This window comes from Capsella rubella, unplaced genomic scaffold (assembly GCF_000375325.1).
Source record: "Capsella rubella cultivar Monte Gargano unplaced genomic scaffold, Caprub1_0 scaffold_5, whole genome shotgun sequence".
NCBI lineage: Eukaryota > Viridiplantae > Streptophyta > Magnoliopsida > Brassicales > Brassicaceae > Capsella > Capsella rubella.
In genome coordinates, this window is record NW_006238919.1 from 8,294,665 (window position 1) to 8,313,263 (window position 18,599).

At 33.3% G+C, this 18,599-nt stretch overlaps 5 protein-coding genes and 1 long non-coding RNA gene across 6 annotated transcripts; 1 reads left to right on the forward strand and 5 right to left on the reverse strand.

Annotated features, from left to right (window-relative positions):
• Positions 1-2,527: 2,527 nt before the first annotated feature.
• On the reverse strand, positions 2,528-3,297 carry LOC17885124. The gene is made up of 3 exons (XM_006292707.2): positions 3,183-3,297; positions 2,993-3,051; positions 2,528-2,831 (listed from the first exon to the last, which is right to left on the reverse strand). Exons 1-3 carry the CDS (start codon positions 3,250-3,252, stop codon positions 2,712-2,714), a joined length of 249 nt encoding a protein of 82 aa, XP_006292769.1. The 5' UTR covers positions 3,253-3,297; the 3' UTR covers positions 2,528-2,711.
• A 3,027-nt stretch (positions 3,298-6,324) lies between these two features.
• On the reverse strand, positions 6,325-6,997 carry LOC111830754. The gene is made up of 3 exons (XR_002834097.1): positions 6,839-6,997; positions 6,582-6,634; positions 6,325-6,422 (listed from the first exon to the last, which is right to left on the reverse strand). It is a non-coding gene; the product is annotated as an uncharacterized LOC111830754 (long non-coding RNA).
• Positions 6,998-8,359: 1,362 nt separating this feature from the next.
• On the reverse strand, positions 8,360-11,642 carry LOC17885817 (molybdate-anion transporter). Its single transcript, XM_006290882.2, has 8 exons — positions 11,407-11,642; positions 10,609-10,753; positions 10,349-10,517; positions 9,685-9,955; positions 9,304-9,569; positions 9,004-9,219; positions 8,803-8,905; positions 8,360-8,669 (listed from the first exon to the last, which is right to left on the reverse strand). Exons 1-8 carry the CDS (start codon positions 11,555-11,557, stop codon positions 8,608-8,610), a joined length of 1,383 nt encoding a protein of 460 aa, XP_006290944.2. The 5' UTR covers positions 11,558-11,642; the 3' UTR covers positions 8,360-8,607.
• Positions 11,643-11,975: 333 nt separating this feature from the next.
• Positions 11,976-14,461, reverse strand: LOC17886870 (UPF0160 protein). Its single transcript, XM_006291257.2, has 7 exons — positions 14,180-14,461; positions 13,810-13,956; positions 13,634-13,732; positions 13,051-13,242; positions 12,646-12,765; positions 12,450-12,521; positions 11,976-12,363 (listed from the first exon to the last, which is right to left on the reverse strand). The coding sequence occupies exons 1-7, from the start codon at positions 14,411-14,413 to the stop codon at positions 12,139-12,141; spliced, it is 1,089 nt and encodes a 362-aa protein (XP_006291319.2). The 5' UTR covers positions 14,414-14,461; the 3' UTR covers positions 11,976-12,138.
• A 631-nt stretch (positions 14,462-15,092) lies between these two features.
• On the forward strand, positions 15,093-15,816 carry LOC17885689. The gene has a single exon (XM_006291840.2). The coding sequence runs from the start codon at positions 15,228-15,230 to the stop codon at positions 15,786-15,788; it is 561 nt and encodes a 186-aa protein (XP_006291902.1). The 5' UTR covers positions 15,093-15,227; the 3' UTR covers positions 15,789-15,816.
• Positions 15,817-16,394: 578 nt separating this feature from the next.
• On the reverse strand, positions 16,395-17,655 carry LOC17887121 (zingipain-2). The gene is made up of 2 exons (XM_006291385.2): positions 17,217-17,655; positions 16,395-16,978 (listed from the first exon to the last, which is right to left on the reverse strand). Exons 1-2 carry the CDS (start codon positions 17,653-17,655, stop codon positions 16,395-16,397), a joined length of 1,023 nt encoding a protein of 340 aa, XP_006291447.1.
• Positions 17,656-18,599: the final 944 nt, after the last annotated feature.

Genomic DNA, 18,599 nt, shown 5'->3' on the forward strand with positions numbered 1-18,599 from the left:
ACATTGACTACAAATTGAAACTAAATCTTTTAGTTGAAAATTTTCTTTCTTGGCAATTAACATATTTACAATTAGTCAACAAAATTTTAATTGGGTTTCCAAAATTTAATTAATAAGGAGACTTGAATATCTAAAAGTTTATGTAATAAGGAAAACCACTCATGAATAGTAATTTTCCATTTTGACTAATGATTTCCAAAAATTAAAATATTAGGCAAATACTTTAATTAACTATATAAATACAATAAACACACAATCATAATTAATTAATAAAAATAATAATTGAAGATCTTATCATATATATGGGCACATAGATTTACTATCTTTAATCAATCACATAATGTATTTTTGTTATATATGTATGTGTACATATATATAGTGATTTACCCTATGATCTATTTTTGTGGTATACTTTTTTGGTTACTTTTGTATTATACAATAAAATTTTATACAAATCCATCTTTAAAACAATGATTTGGAGCTTGACTAAATGAAAAGTGCACTTAGAATTTAGTTTCATCAGTTTTGATATGGAGAGTTGGATTTCAATGAGAAAGTTTAAATTTGATGTCTTAAGTAGCACGAATACCAAAAGAATAGAGAGATTGGTTCGTAAAGTTAAAATTTTCAAAGTGTTCTTGGAAAATATATAATGAAATAGGTATGAAGATGGAGGTTTAGGGTATAACAAAAGCATCATTTGTTTCTGAAGTTTCCATCTGAAAGAGAAGGATAATGAAAAAAGCAGAAAATACTTATGTGGGTGAAAACGATGAAACAGTGAAGTGATAGTTACGATCCAAGTGTTCATAGTTTTTAAAATGTTCAATCGTATCTCAGTTTTATTAAAATCTTTGAAGCTTAACTACAAATGTTAACTTTGAATTTTTGACTTACACCATTCTATTTACGCACATAGAATGGTACTTTATTCAATGCATGGACCAATGAAAATAATTATAATGAAATTTTTTCACTCTAAAATTTGGAGAAAATTTATGTGTTAATGGATATATAAAATATATAAGTGATAAGATGTAAGTTGGTCAACATATGTCAATTTCTATTTTGAGTGTTTTTTTAATAACAAATCATAATATCTTATCAAATGTATATGCCAATTGGTCTAAATAACGATGCACTTACTACAACTCAAACTAAATATTTTGGTTAAAGATTTTCTTTTCAGAAAATGAACTTAACTATTCATCAAATTGTGGATTTGTTTACCAAAAGTATCTAAACTCTTTTCATAAAATGAGGAAAATCATTTAAAAAAAAATGTCATAATAACTTTTTTAAAATTCACCTAAATTATTCAAAACTTATAAAAATATTAGAAAGTAAAGTGTTCCATATAGTTTTAAATAGAATTCATTTTTATTAGTTTAATGAATTTTAAGTTCCTTTAAAAACATATCTTGTTACAAAAAGAAATTATTTTCATTTATTTAATAGTTTATTAAATATATATGTTATTATTTGGAGAGATGAACAGTTTAACACATCCAGTTTATAAAACATTACCTTTAAAATATTTATGTTTGAAAATGGTTGAGTCACAGGTTTATTATCATGGTAATTAAGGAAACAAAATAAAATATTGAAACAAATTTTATCAATAAAGGATTCAAACAAATGACTAGTTTGACCAAATTTATTATATCATATTATTTTTTAAATTTGACTACTTTGACAGTTCACATATCATAAAACCATTGTATATTCAAATCTTTGATTCAACATCATAATTCTTAATTCATATACCGTGATGGCGACCGCGTAGGAAAATCCTAACTGATCGGTTTTACCTCATCATGGTTTGGTAACGATGGTCAGATAAGATGTCCCCAACCAGTCAGTTTTGTCTGATCGGACCTGGTAGCATATACCAACTGGTCGGTTTTATCTCATTATGGTTATGCAAAATGAAAGATAGAATGCCAAGAAAGAAACAATGTTGAATTTGATAACTATCACCCTTATGATATAATCTCTTGTACATAGTTATAGGAAAAAAGTGTATTTAGAATATTTATCATATCTTATTTATAAAACAAAAATGTCAAAATATTTATGTCGTACTCATTCCATGAATCAATTTTTTTTTTTTCTAGTTGGTTTGGTTTCTCTTTCGCTCTTTTAAAGCTTGGTTCAAAAAGTTGCTGATTTTTTATTTTTAATTGTTCAATCTTATTACTCATAGTTTTCAATGGTGCATCAAACATTTAAAGCTTGAGTAGGTGCAAGTGGTGAAGCACAAGTCTTTATTAGTGGTAAGAGAGTAGTGTTACCGTTTATACGTTTCAGTATTGGTTTTTCTGACTAGATTTAATTGATATTGCATGTGTAGTGGCAGAGTCAAATCATACGTTTCAAGAGTGATAAAAATATGAATTAATATGGGGTTTTTTTTTTCTTTTAGCTTCACACATATTAGACTTCGCAGTTCTGGTTATACATGTCAAGGAGGAATTAACCTGTGAACTTTTTCTATGAGTTGTATGTAATCTTTTAAAAAAATCTATGAACAAAACAATTACTAAACGATAAATGAACATATTGGTAGACATTTGCATCATCGAGAATTTTTATCAGTGCATGTTTTTAAAACCAAATTGATGAAAATGTTCTGTAGATCAAATTTGTTGAGTAACAAGTTTATTATCTTTGATCAAGTTTCTCATATCTTTGCTTCATCATCATGATTCTTAGTTCATATGCGGTGGCGGTGGTGGCGGAGGACTACCATAACCGGGTTTTGTTGGATCGTGTCTTGGGTTTGGGCCTGGTTCCGCATAATCCATCAACTTCGGAATACTCTCTTCAACCTATATTACTTTTCTTGTTTTGGTGAAAAATTTCACAACAATTTATTTATGCAAATCTATTCTGAAGTGACTGAAAATATTGATTATGAACTAATAAGAGAGAAAATAAAAGAAAAATCTATGGAAAATATGCATTTTGGTTTTAATGATATTTGCTTTACCATATTTACTGAATATTGATCGGTGTGAAGAACTCCATCTTCATGGCTCTCTACAAACCCTAAAAGAGAAAAAGTGAATTCAGTAAACAGCCATATTATCAGATTATAAGTATGAAATAATCAGAATAGATCTTTGATATTAAAAATGTAAAGTTATACAATTAGATGATTCAAAACATTATCAAATTACTTGAAGAACACAATGGAAGAAGGAGCAACAACGACGACATGAGAGCCACCAGTTTCATTTTTGAAAGCATTTTTTTGTTTTTGTTTTTTCGGAGATCACAAGAAATATGTTTTGGTTCTGTTGAGTTAGAAGAGTAACGCATGCTTCTATAGCTATATATAACATATACATGTTCGTAGAGTTACCGGTGGTGGAAAAAATGTGTTGGCAAATAGATATTTTATCAACAGATCTTTTTTGATTACAGATTTTATTTTCAGTAAAATTAGCAAATTTACAATTAGTCATCAAATTGTTAATTAGTTTTCCAAAAATATCAAAACGTATTTAGAAAAGAATCGTTTTTTTTTTCTTCAGAAAAGAGGAAAAAATCAAACCAAAATAATAAATAAATATTATGGAAATTTGGAAATCTAAAAAATATGATTCAAAGGAACACCATTCATGAATAGTGATGGATTTGAGCCACAAGTGAAAAATATTAGATTGATTAGAAAATTATACTAATGACTTAGCTAGAATTTATTTTGTTTAAATTGAATATATGACTACAGCAACAACAACAACACAAATTAAATGTCTATATATAATTATGTCTTCTCCTCTTCCTTAGTCTTCCACTTTTACTAATTTTTTTCTTGTCTTTTGTTTTAGCTGCCATCTCCTTAATAGATACTGGAAAGGAGGAGACAAGATCATGAAGGAATTGACGTACATCATCAGATAGAAACAATGTGCAAATGCCTAATCTAGTATGATGTAAATTGTAGATCAATACAAAAACTCCATGAAAAAGTGTCTTACTGCTATCTCTACCAAAGAAACTACTAGTACAGAGACTCAAATTACTAAACGAAAACTATGGTTAACTCACAAAGTCCCATGCAACTAGAGACTAAGAAAAGGCAGCAGAACAATATCCATATAAAAAAAAACTGAAAAATGTTATGGATGTGAAAGTGCAAAATAACAAGTTAAGATCAAAAATAACTCTCAAGATACAACTATTATGAAACTAACTAATATACTGTAGTCATAATCATCACTGCTACCTTTCACCATGTCTGTCTTATCAATACAAAGTTACACAACCAATTTGCCTAAATCCACTAAAACAAGTTGCATACAAATCTCCCTACCCTAATTGATGTGTACATAAACTTCCAATCACGTTTGAACTTTGGACATCAGATACCGTACGCAATGATCACCAAACAAGACAACAAACAAGACAACAAACAAGACAAAGCAAGTTAAGATATGAACATAGAGAAAACTACTGCAATCTCAGCCGAAAGATAGTGATTTTGATAATCATTAATAAATTTGTCATAATATATTCATTGATTGCAGAGAACTAAAAAAGGGTATAGAAGCCTGCCTCACTGAGAATGAATCCAGGTTTAGAGTGAGTGAATGAACATATGAATGTTGAGAAAGAACAACACATCATCATCATAAGGACATGATTGAAACACAAGAAATGAAAGAGTCTACTCCGTAAGTGTTTATAATATGAACCAATCTAAAAAATACCAAACACAAGAAAATGAAAACCTTGTTCAAGTAGCAGAGTTAAAAGGTAAAAACTTTGATAGCAATTCGATTACACTAATGTTGAATGCACTCCTCACTAGCAAGAACAGTCTCAATAGCAGCTCCCACACCAAAAAAAAACACATCACAACGCTAATATTCAGCTAAGAACAAGGCACCAAAATCATCCTCTTAAGAAACATCAAAAAACATAGATGAACAAAATTGGAAAAAGTATCATTTTAATTCAAATATTCCTTTATAATTTACTTATGACATTTGGAAAACCAATTAAAAATATGTTGACTAGTTGTAAATATGTTAATTAATTACCAAGAAAAGAAAATTTTTAACCAAAAGATTTAGTTTGAATGGTAGTCAATGTGTAGTGCACCAACAGATGACTATGAACTTGTGTATGTTTATATATAAAGAGAAGTTTGTGTCACTCTTCCAAACAACAAAACTGAAATATATATCTGGTGTTCTCATATATAAAAATGCTTTCAAAGATGAAGCTCATGGTTCTCATGTCCTTCTTACTTCTTCTTCCATTTTGTTCTTCAAGTAATTTGAGAATATTTTAAATAATACAATTAGATAGTTTTACATTATTAATATCAAAGATTTAGTCTGCTTATCACCGATTTTACACTTATAAACAATAATAGGTTATTTATTGAATTCAACTTTTCTCTTTTAGGATCTGAAGGACGCCACGATGAGATAAAACCAATCATCTCGGGTCGTCCACAGCCACCGCCACCAAGCCACGATAAGATAAAACCGTCCAGTTGGTTTGTGCCACCAGGTCCCAATCAGATAAAACTGACTGCTTGGGGCATTCCTATCCGACCACCGCCACCAAGCCATGATAAGATAAAACCGACCAGTTGGTTTGTACCACCAGGCCCCAATCAGATAAAACCGACAGGTTGGGGTCGTCCTATCCGACCACCGCCACCAAACCATGATCAGATAAAACCGACCAGTTGGTTTGTGCCACCAGGCCCAAATCAGATAAAACCGACTGGTTGGGGTCGTCCTACGCGGCCACCACCACCACAGATAAACTAAGAATTATGATGGTTAATCAACGATTAGAAAATAAAATATTTATATGATATGTAAAATGTCAAATTAATCAGATAAAAAATAAAAATAAATAAACTTGTCACTGGTCAATAGTTTTAATCTTTTTTTTTAATAAAAATAATTGTTTCAATATATTATTTGTTTTTTTTAATTATCACGATAATAAACCTGTAACTCAACCAATTTTGATTTTTGGATTATGTTCCACATAAATATTTTTGAAGGATGTGTGTTTATAAATAAAATATGCTAAAATATTTCTTCCCTTTAATATCATATACTACTTTTTATTCTGGGACAGAGGTAATCTAATTAATATTATACATTAATTATTCTATCCTATAGATTACCTCTGTCCTATACATTAATATTATACATTAATTAGATATCCTATACATTAATATTATACATTAATTATTCTATCCTATAGATTACCTCTGTCCTATACATTAATATTATACATTAATTAGATATCCTATACATACATTAATTCTTCTTCTTCTTCTTAGGATGCGGAGGACGTCCACGAAAACGCCGTCCAGGTGTGTTTGCACCTGGTTCTGGATAGTCCATCAAACTCTCACCACTCTCTTCAACCTCTACATTACCCTTTTTTTGTTTTTCCACCCACCCAACAATAACAACAATAGTTTATTAAAATAAAACTTTTTTGACAATAATTATTATTAGTCAATAAAATTATGGAAAGTTAAACATATTTCTTTCCTTTACTGAAAAAAAAAGTATTTTGTTTTACTGATTAATTACCTTGTCTGAGGAATATTGATCAACGGACGTAACTCCATTGTTCGCCTTAAACCCTAAGAAAACAAAATGTAAAGACGTCGATATATATAATTATTACTTGGCTATGTCTTATGTATTTTTCATAGTAAAGACTAACTAACAAGTCTAATTTTGACAATTTTCTTGTATATGATACAAAACTGTTACTCTTTAAACTTAATCAATGTGGTGTAATTTTATGAGCGGTTTACTTTTATTAGTTTTAACAAGTGATTTACCTGAGGAAAACGATGAAAACATGATGAGCAAGAGCGAGAAGAAAAGCACCAACTTCATCCTTGCTTGTTTGTTGATGAATTAAAGTTTGCTAATTAAGGGGCTTTAATTTGACAAAGAATAAGATGTTCTCTCATGGTGAAATCGATCTCCCATTTATAGCATCTCATCCTCTCTTAATGGACCAATAAATCCATATCGTATCACGCTTGATATCAATGTAATTAATATGGAAAATTTGATTGATTATATACAAAAATTAAGTAGCTGAAATGTTAACAATCAATGGAAAAAATATTTTAAACTTTTTGATATAGGCAAAAATGACTTTGAAGTTTTAAGTAGGTAGAGAAATAGTAAAATCTATATTAACATTTTTGAAGTACCTTTTGGAAAGTAACCTTTTATTTTGTATTATTTGCAATCATAAAGCCTTGCCATTTCTATAATTTTATTAACTATAAGGTTTAAATTTGTAAAAGATCTACAACTACTTCGATTTTCCTAAAATATCTCCCTAATAAATTGAATATCTCTCAAATAACTTTATATGATCTTATTTGTTTAAAAATTTATATTATTACATATAACATATGTATAATCAAAATATTTTTTCCCGCATATGTTGTAATTTGAATTTTTGAAAACGGACATATATTACTGAATCATAAAGAAAAAAAATGTACAACGTTACACATCGGGTAGAAAATTTTAGACAATGGTTTAAAAAAATTATAAATAAGACTAATATGCTTATAACTATGATTATATTTTATTGAATGGGTTTGAATTTACATAAATTTGATTGAACGGATTTGAGTTTATATAAATATGATTATAAGTAATAAAAAAAATTAGTTACAAAAAATTATCCAACGAGCTTATAAGTAGTAAAATTCACAATCAAAATACAGTTACACAATTTTAAACACTAAAGAAAATTAAAAAATATAATTTGAATATAAATATTTTAGTCAAAAAAATTGTCCCGCGGTGTACCATGGGTTAAAACCTAGTTACGGTATAAATATTGAAGTTTGTTTTTAACATGTACATATCATTTACATAATACGTAAAAGCTGAATATTATTTTAAAATTTGACACTAAATATATCCACTTTATATGGAAATTAAATGACAAATATAACATTTAATTTGTTAAAACATTTAACGATCACGATCATCCCAAAGGAAAAGAAAAGATCGATGCTTCAGAAGTTTTACATGGGAGAAGCATGGACACTCTGTATAAAGTTTTTATATTACTAGACAACATGTTTCTTTGTATCAGTTGCTAACTTTGCAATCTCATAACCTCAAATTCTGATACGAAATATGTCTAGTGACTTGTGTTAGTGTCATTGTTATGTCAATCACACGATCTCATACCATTACATATTGCATTTTCTTGACAAATAAAAACAAGAGACAATAACAAAACCATTACAATTTTGTCCTCAGTCTGGTTATAAGGAACAAAACTCTGATACACTACTGTCAAATCTCATATATATTCGAGAAAGAAAACTTTAAACGAAAATTTCTGTAAAATTATAAGATTTGATTGTGCGTAAAGTTGGTGAATATAGAGTTACATACCCTATCAAACAATCAGCATCACTAACCATACATGTAAAAAGCTAAATGCAAAACCATTACCTTTCTTCCTTCTGATTGTTTCTTTCTCTATTTCTCAAAAAAAAAAAAAAAGAATGAAAATCACCAAAAAAAAATTGAATTTAGGAATTACGAGCACAGGAGTGGAACATGATCAGAGGTTAAGAGGATCAACTTCCGAGTTTCGCTCCTTCATCGGACTCCACTCTTCTGCCTCTGCAACAAACCATACAGAGAGCTATAGTAAGTAACATTACCATTTACCACAAACAAACTAATAGCGTTTATTTTTGTTACACTCCTTAAACAAAAATGGCCAGTAAGACAATAAGAGAATTAACGAACGCACTTGGCTTTTCGGAGATGACCATAAGCCGCCGTTGTAATATGGAGGCTACAAAGAGGAAGATTGAGCACATACCAAACATGATTGTGATTGGAAATGCGTCCACCTGAGAAACCAGATAACAAAAACAATTTATTTTTGCCAGACTAGCCCTTTTGCTCACTCTCTGTAATGTAAAGAGTAAATTGACATGAGGTCTCTTACATTGTACAAGACGATGCAGACGAATATGTTGAGCGGAACACGGAAGAAATTCATTATGGTGCTTCGTGCTTCTTCAGGTATATACTGTGATCTCATCTTCATTATCGAAGGCCAAAATATTCCGACACAAGCCTCGAATACACAGAAACCAAGTAGCTGAATTGAGCTAGTTAACGACAAGCCTTCCTCTTTCACCTTTGATGGCGTCACCAACACCTGTCCCCCAAAGCGTTCATATCAAAGATAGTATAAACTTAAAGAGTAGTAATGACTAATGAAGCTTCAGACTCTAAGACATACACTTGTTGTAATGGGAAGAAGAAGTGATGCAGCGGATACTAGAAAGACAACTTGCATGTAGTTTTCGACTCTAAGAGATGAGCGAGACATAAAGCGAGCTGCAAGAGAGCTTCCCAACATTGAGGCCAACATGAAGGTTGCAAAGACGAAGCCATGTGGGATTTCTTCGTCGTTTGGGCTAAGAGCTGGTGTCCAGAGGAAAACAAAGGTGTACATTGAGGCTTCAAATAGAGACTGAATAGCGCCCAGCAATGCAATCTTTTCATCTGAGAAATCATCATAGACTGTGTTAGAGAGATAAACATAGCTTGCAAGTTCAATGCAGGATTGGACGAGCTGAAGCCTCAGATTCAGCAGTTTTAACGCTAAATTTGAACCTGCCTGAAGCAATCGCTATGGCAGCAACTTTGAACTGAGTCAGTAAGTCTTTGCTATCAGATGGATCTCCAAAATTCTCAGACCATGTCGCCAGTATGATGGCCATTCCAATTGCAAGAAAGCACGCAGCTGCGTCAAAGGGAGAGACAGGACCAAAGGAAAAAGTGTCAACAAGAAGATTGCCGAACAACCCCGAGAGAATAGCGACTAGACCGTTCCCAAGGAAAACAGCTTTAGAGAATGTCAGCGACAGCCATTGTTGCTCAAAGTTCCTCTGCATAATTGTTCAGGAAAGAGAAAACACATCAGGTCATGGCTTCAACTAAGTGAATACTCTAAAAGGTTATAAGTCTTTACTTTCTTAATTATGCAATTTTGGGTAAAGATTGCAAGTGAGCTTTGCCATGTTCTACACACTTTGAGGTCCATAATGACAGTTCTAGATACTATAAAATTTATTGTCATCAAAAAATAATTATCTTAACTGTGGCATTCATCAAGCTAATCAAGAAACAGACAAGGGTTGGGGCCTTGGGGGAATGCTATGTTTCTATCAAACCAATAACAAAGTATCTAAGGAAATTCCCGTAGGTACCAAACTTAAAAAAAAAACAAAAAAACCCAAATTGAATATCTAGACTGACTATGTATAAAAGCTATGACTGACCTTATTGTGCTCTGCAATTAGCCAGGATTCAAATGCTGAAAACAAGAGCGATGTAGCAATACCACCCAAGATACGGCCAACCATCAAAACTCTGTACTGTGGAGAATGCTTGGTGATGCAGCTTAGTATGTAAACTATGCAGTATGTAACACAAGCCCTCTTTCGACCCCTATATCCAACACACACAAAGGTATTAGTTGCCTAAACATAGTTCTCCTCTGATAACACGGACTTGAAACTCAATAGGAAGAAATTCTCACTGTTTGTCAGCCAGAGATCCAACAATGGTTCCAAACAACATTGATGAACCAAAGCCAGCGATGAATAGTTGACCGATATCTCCTTTTCCAAAACCATAAGTGCTGTAAAGGTAATACACATAAGGACCTTGAAGCCAGTCCCCAGCTGTAACAAGATAATCATATATAGTAAACACGAGCATATTAGTATTAAGTGATACGTAAATGCATTCAATAAACAACATACTACGATCAATAATTGCTTCATTATTCGTAAATCGTAATAACAGTATCATCTAGCTCAATTAATCAAAACCATTAAAAAATCACAACATACTACCAACAGTAACTTCATCAGAACCTTTGATCTACAAGACTACAGCACATTCGATCAAACCTAGCTATGATGCACAAAACGAAACGAATCTGCCAGACTAACTTAAGATTATAGTGTCAATCACTGATACCAGATTTGCGAAGAGCGCTGGGTCATCTACTATGATAAATTCCAATCAAACACCAGATTTAGTATGAGCTACAACAACAAACCCAAACAATTGTATCTGCTTCGGGATTCGATCTAGCACAAAAGTGGATGACGATTAAACAAAAAAGAAGTATTCGAGAAATGAACTCTCGTCCAAACTCCGAAAAACGAAAGACACACACAACATCACTTAGATCGGATCCATGATAGGAAACAGAAATCGAAAATTGTAGGTGCCGACGAATCAATCACAGAGCTGATTCCGCTATAATGAATTAGAGAGAGCTGAAGCCAATTTTGTTAATCAAAGCGATAAAGGCGAAGAGACGTACCCATCATAATAGAGAAAACGAGGAGGTAATTGTTCTTGAAAGAATTGAAGGAAGATGAAGTGTTGATCCGATCCTTGTTTGTCTTGCTCAGCTCTAACGCTGCCACTATGGCAGCCATGGCTCCAAACACCAAATAGTAGAAGACCTCCATTGTTGCTTCTCTCTCTCTTTCTCTTACTCTCAGAGTTAGAGTTAAGAGCACCGAGAAGACGAAGAAGAAGAAGAAAATGTCACGGAGTGGAATGCGCGATTGTACCAAACCAATTAGTGTAGAATTATCCTCTACAACGCGGTTATCGTACACGTAAGCGTCAGGTCGGTGAGTGTGAGTCTCGCTATTTTTATTTTTGTTTACATAATTACTTCAATAAATAATGGTCAATGATATAAATCACATTATTTTCGATTTAAAGTTATTTTAAAGGATATTTTTATATTATGAGTGGCAGCCAAATCAAAAAACTTCATCTTTTACTTTCTTTTCTTGCAAACTTTTAAATTGTTTTACAGGTTTTACAGTTTACACTTCTGAATATGTCTTTATAACATTTTTCTCCTTTTAATTTCACTGATGAGAAATTAGAATATATATAGGAAAAACAAAAATTAATACAAAAATTGTTGTTCAGGTATTTGACAGTCTTCATGATATTTTGACCTTTTAAATTCTATGTATAGGGATAGGAGGATCCAGTTCAATCCAAAGAACTGATCTTTGGTTATGCATAGATTCTAAGCCATCAAAGAGGCTCTTGCCATTGCTAAGGCACCTTCATAGGTCCGGTTTGCACCGATGAAACCACTCATGTGCACAAAAACGCATCCCGGAATTGAACTTTCCTCTGAGAGCTTCTCCTTTTCTAGACCCCTCCATGATAAGGGCAAAGCTTTACGGCTCTCAAACCTCTCTGGTGCAACTGAAACCGCTTGGATTCTCCAGTTTTCACTTCTGTCATCCTGAACAAACCCACATATACACTCATTGGCTTAAGAGATATTACGCTTACAGCATAATATGATCATTACGTAAACGCCAGTAGTACCTGGTAAAGAACATATTTTATGGGAGGATCAATCTTCATTTCTTCCTCGAGCTCGAATATATGAAGTTTCCACTGTCAATTGCACAAATACTATGAAAACTAATCCCATCATATTATTAACTCTAATCTTCCTAGCAAATTTCTAAACTCAAACCACAACATAGATGATATGTAAAAGGAGCTAAATTTAACTTACTGGACATTGTTTACTGAGCTTCATAATTTCTCCACTGGAGTCTGTATCATACCGTTTTGCAAGACACTCCATAACAATTGACCGAGCTGGTAACCACGATTTCGCGTGAAAATGAATACACTGCCAAAATGTAGAAACACAGGTCGCATTAGAAATCAGTCTGGCTGTATTCTCGATTCATACTCAAATAAGCAGGCAAACAAAGTTATTTCTTGATCAGACGTAAAAATATTTGTTATAAGAACCAATAGCATCTCATATTCTCATTAGGTTGATTCATTCAAAGTAATTTACCAAACTACTTTTGGTTTGGGTACTAGCATTTTTCCTAGTTGCACTCTTTTCCGAGAAGAATAAGAGCCAAAAGATAATTTGTAATTGAAGGAGATATCGAAGGGAAAAAACCTCCAAAAACTCAGAGCCAGCAAGTTCCATTGCCCGATGAAATGCTTCATCTTCTTTGGCACTAGACTGATCAGGTTCAATCCAGTCTAAGTTCAACCTTCCAATCCTATGCCCCAAGCTAGTACTATTTACATATCTTGGAGGCTGGTCAGTATCATACTGATGGATGCCGTTGTCTATAGCATCTACTGCCTGTAATTGTATACAACAAAGAGTTACCTTAGAACCATGTAAAAACAACACAGTATAGGAAAGTTCAAGACCTGTTCCACTATTTCTAACAATAAAATTAAAATCTCATTGTTCCTAAATTCGAAAAAGAAAAATGTCCAACAGAGCCAAAAGTCATTGGTGACATCTGTAACACAGGACAACAAAAGTTCATCCAGGAAAAAAATACTATTGGATATTTGCCAATTAGACAAAAGATTCACTAACTTCTTCCATTCAAACACTAAACTTTCAGAACCCTAGCCAGCAACTTCAGATTGTTTGGTGCTGTGCATGGATTTGAAGTTTACTAAATAGACACCAAAGAATACATCAGCCAAAGAAGCAACCTTTCAAGAACAAGAAGAACTACCTCAATGAAGTTTTTGTACACCGCGAGAAACAATCGATGCACATCAGGATGTCCCTGATCAAGTTGAAGCTCCTTAGCAATTATCTCCAATCCATAATGCTAGAATACAAAAGCATCAGTACAATCCACAAAATTCTCAACTAACCACCAAAACACAAGAAAATATCTTCATTTACCTTATAGACAAGGCCAGCACTACTGAGTTTAGTGTTAAACCCGTGCCCAAACACTTCAGTGAATCCTTTCTGGTGATGGTCATAACGTTCACTCTGAGGATCATACACACCTCCAACATCAAGTGCCGCATCAAGCTTCTCCAAAACCTTGTAACCACATCATTATCAATTACTGCACAAAATCAAAACTATACACTCAAAATTATACAAAATTGACGACAAAATCTTCAAATAATTCAAGAATTTTACATAAAGCTCAAGCTGAATTAACCATTTCTCGGAAATTTCGAAAAATTATCAAATTGAATCCAAAGAAAGAAGATTCACACACAGATATGCTCAATTGCATTGTAGATTGAAGAAAATTTACCTGATGATCTCTGGTTCGAACGATTTGAGCATCGGAGAATCTATTAGAAAGACGAAGGATGAAACAAGCTAAGGTTTCGTCACAGTGGAAAGTTCCATTATGCGTCCCAACCAGTTTCTGCTTCGATACTACGGAATTGGTCGAGAAACTAGCTCGGAAGCTTCCAGAACATTTCAGAAACAGAGAACGATTCCAGATTCTGCTACAGCAGTAGAGACTTCTCGAACCAAACATGGCGCTGCTGTGACTGTGAGAGAGAAGAAGCTCTCTGACTTCTACAACTAAACCCTTTGACGTCGCGGGTTTTAGCTTAACTAAAACGCCACCATTCTGGGGACTTTGGGATTTCATTGAAACGGCGCCGTTCTCTTTTTGGTCAAAGATTTGGAAAACGGTGTCGTTTGAGTTCTATACACTTTTTTGGAGAATTGTTGTTAATACAAAGAGTTGATGATCTTTGGTAGACCTACCAAATACTGGTTGATCACCACACTCACATTTTTGGTTATCAGATTTTTTTGTTTCCTTATTTAATTTATGTACCAAATGTATTGTTTTTAATCATGGCGACCCTATAAAATACATACAATAATTATAATCATACTACAAAACTCATGATTAAAATCCAAATGACAAAACAACAACAAAATCAATTGTACTATAATCTACAATAAACACTCTCACTTCTGGATAAGTTTGTTCGTAACAAATTATTAAACTAACATGACAAAAATAGTATTTAAGAAAATGCAACTCAAATTACTTTGGAAAGACTTCAAACCAAAGGAATTGAGAAAATGTGTTCAATAAGCAAATAACATTATTTGCCTTCAACCATATCACCAAACATATATTTTATTCATTATTCACTATTTCTCCTCACACTAATCACTATTAGATGTCAACATCATAATAAGATAGAAGGTTAACAACTACGTTTTGGAACGTACTTGTTACATTCTATGGAAATAAGAAAAAGTATATAAATATGATATTACCAATGAAGCTTTCTCTTTAGCATATCATATCAAAAACACCTTACGATAAAATGGCTTACGTTCATCTACTCATGTCTCTTCTCATCTTCATTACATTCAAACCATCAATCTCAGTCGTCCCTGATCCACCAACACAAAACCTAATCAACAGAATCTGCAAGCAAACAATAGATTTCAAGTTCTGCAACCAAACAATCACGTCACAGCTAATCAGAAAACAAACCTCGATCAAAACAATAGCGAAGCTAACCGCGGCTAAAGCTTGGATCAACGCTATACAAACGCTAGACAACATCGAAGGTACTCTTCTTCCGAAAGCGAAAAATAAACGAGACAAAACAGAGTTCGATGCTTGTAGGAAAGCTTATAAGTTGGTGGACGCTCATCTAGACAACGCCTTGAAGTATTTGTATCTACGAGATTATAGATTCATGAGAGCGTACCAAGCTCTTGCCCTTGTGAATATTTCCATGTGTAGGACTAGCTTTTTTCATCCCACGCCTATGGTTTATGCGAATTGGAACATGAAGATGTTGACCGATATAGCGATTTATGCTGGCAAGATTCTCTCTCCTCCTCCTCCTCTTAGGAAGAAGAACAAGACTCCATGAACGCCATCATTTTTCTTAAAACCCATTAGCTTTGTTTCTCTTTTATTATTCAATAGTACTTACTTTTTTTTTGATGATTTATTTCAAACAAAATTCCAAAAATTTTATATACAATTAATAGTGATATTTTTTTGGTTATTTAGAGGGGAGATAGGGTGAGTCAACTTTTTTTTACATATGTACTTCTTTCTTCCTTATCTTTGTTTTCATAATTTTTGATAAAGAACTTATTGTTAGCACTTTTAGCACCGTGAAAGATATAATTTTTAAAGTTCGAGCTTTGTTTTTTCTTTCACAACATAGTAAAGGTAATAATAAAAAATAATAAAAATAAACGTAAGTACTGGCATGTCTACCATACTACCAACCATTCGGCGATGCCCTTGCGTTTCAGAATATGAACCAATTAATTTCGAATAATATTTTCTGTTTGGCGAAGATCACATTACCATAAATAAAAATTTATATTCGTTACACCAATGCTTCCACCAATAACATAACTTTCAAAATATATATTTATAAACGAAAATTTCCAAAACATATCATGCGGCTGCAAAAGCTAGTCAGTAGTACTCTGAACAAACCCATGCTAGGTATAAAAGGCTTTCAAGCAAGTGGATAGTAAGCAAATTGGGCCAAACCACACATTCCTTCAGGTGCATCTACGCCTCTCTTGATTCTCATGTAACCATTTTCTCCCCAAGATTTTCCCCATGAGTTCTTCAACAACCAATACTTAATCCCTTCTTTACTCGTACCATAACCAACAACTGTAACAGTATGAGTCCCATCCGTCCCACAGTTCTCATCCTCGAATATCCCGCCAAAATATTGCCTAAAAGCATCTCCTGACCCATCTATGGCAACGGAAACAGGTTGTTGAGACACCGCTTTTAGCAATGCTTCTTCGTCATTTTGAGGAACCGTCTCGTAAGCGCTGATGGTTGCAGCAATGGAATGAGTTGAGTCACAGGTTTGTTGTGATGTCTGGTAAGGATAGCTATCCTCTGTGGTGATTCCTTGGTTTTTTATAATGTAGTTGAAAGCGTTCACCGTATTCCCTCCGCCACATCCGTAGCTCTCTGTGTTACAATCCACGAGTTGTTGTACAGACAAGGATACGAGCTCTCCTTTAGAAATCTTCGTAATGCCTTCCACTGCTGCCACGGTCGAGAAAGCCCAACAACATCCTGTTCCATTTCAATTAATACATCTTTTAACATTTTTTTAGTGTTATTGTAGTAAATCACATATATTTAATCATTTAAACACTAATGAAACACGTATGCATTTTTTTAAAGAATAATATGAATTTCGTATGTATATACTTTAAAAGTTAAAAGTATGATGGAGTTTCAATCCGTAATCTTGCTATTTTACAAGATGTCACACATTTCAATAAAAATAAAAACAAAGATAATTAGTTACCACAATGGCCTTGGTTCTTAACGGATGTAACGGCCCCTTCCTGTCTCCAATCCATGCTCTCACCAGTTTCACTGACATTTTCATGTCTAAAGGACACCGTTTTGTAAGAATCTAGTGATGAAGTACCTTCAGGCACCAGCAGCCCCATGTACCTCGCCTGAAACTCCTCGTCGGTGAGATCAGAGAACTTGTTGACATCCAACTTGTACGTCTTGTTCGTATTCATGTTGAAGCTCTCTACGAACTTTAAGTTCTTCTTAAAGATCTCAAACCTACGCGCTTTCTCAGCATCGTTCGAGTAAACGCAATGGAACCGAGACATCCACTGCTCATGTTTCTCAACGGCAGAAGCTTCAAAGAGTCCCCCATCACGAGATGTGGCTCCCGAAGTTCTTGAACACAAAATAATGGCTAGGATCAAGAAATTGACCGAAGCCATTTTACTATACTACTAGAGAGTAGAGAGTAAAATGTATATGATATGTTTTGGGTTATAAGTGTTTGTTTTAGGTTTATATGACTTTGTTGCCAAGAAAGGAGTATGAGAAGGTGGTGTTATATAGAGATTCTGAAACGCGTATACGTAAGTACGTAGTTTCATGCAGGGCGGATCTACGGCAAGAATGGTTAGTTAGTACCTACATGACTGGATCCTCTAGTTCAGTTGGTAAATGAGTTTCCAAGTGAGACTTATGGTTAAACCACCTTCAAGGGAGGTGCTTACAGAGTGATTAACATTAAATAGCATTAATTTAATGCAAACCAACCAAGAAATCTTAAAAGTATCGATGTTTATTTTGGAGATTTAAGCATCTTTCGTATACGTGACAAGAAATGAGATTTTTTCCGGTTTAGTGCTCAATCTGATCTGATTGTAATCCGGTTTAGGAAAATTGGAGAGTTTGCAAATAGTAGATATGGATTGTTTTTGGGAACTTTTGCTGGAACTTTTATACAGTTGATGAAGAAGCTATTGCTGCTTTAGTTGGAGACAAGAGGCATGTCCCTACTACTCTTTGTGAATTTTTTTTATTTTTTTTGAATTTTTTAAAATGATCCAAAATAGTGAAATTCAGAATGTTATCGATTTCTTCAGATTTGATCACTAGTGAAGTAATTTATCTGAATCCATAAGACCATAACTGCAAAGTGGAGGGCCATGTTTGCTGGATTGGTGGCTGGACCATCTATGCTAAATACCCAACATACGACGAGTTTGGCTGTTTATATATTAATGTGTGCTGCGGTCTTTGCTTAGCTTTGTGGCATCAAGAGTAAACGATTTGGTACCATATGCTAGCCGCTTACTTGGAAACATGGGGTCTTGTTTCTCATGTGTCTCTCTTCTTCACAGATTTTGCATATTTCTCCTTTCTCTCAGTT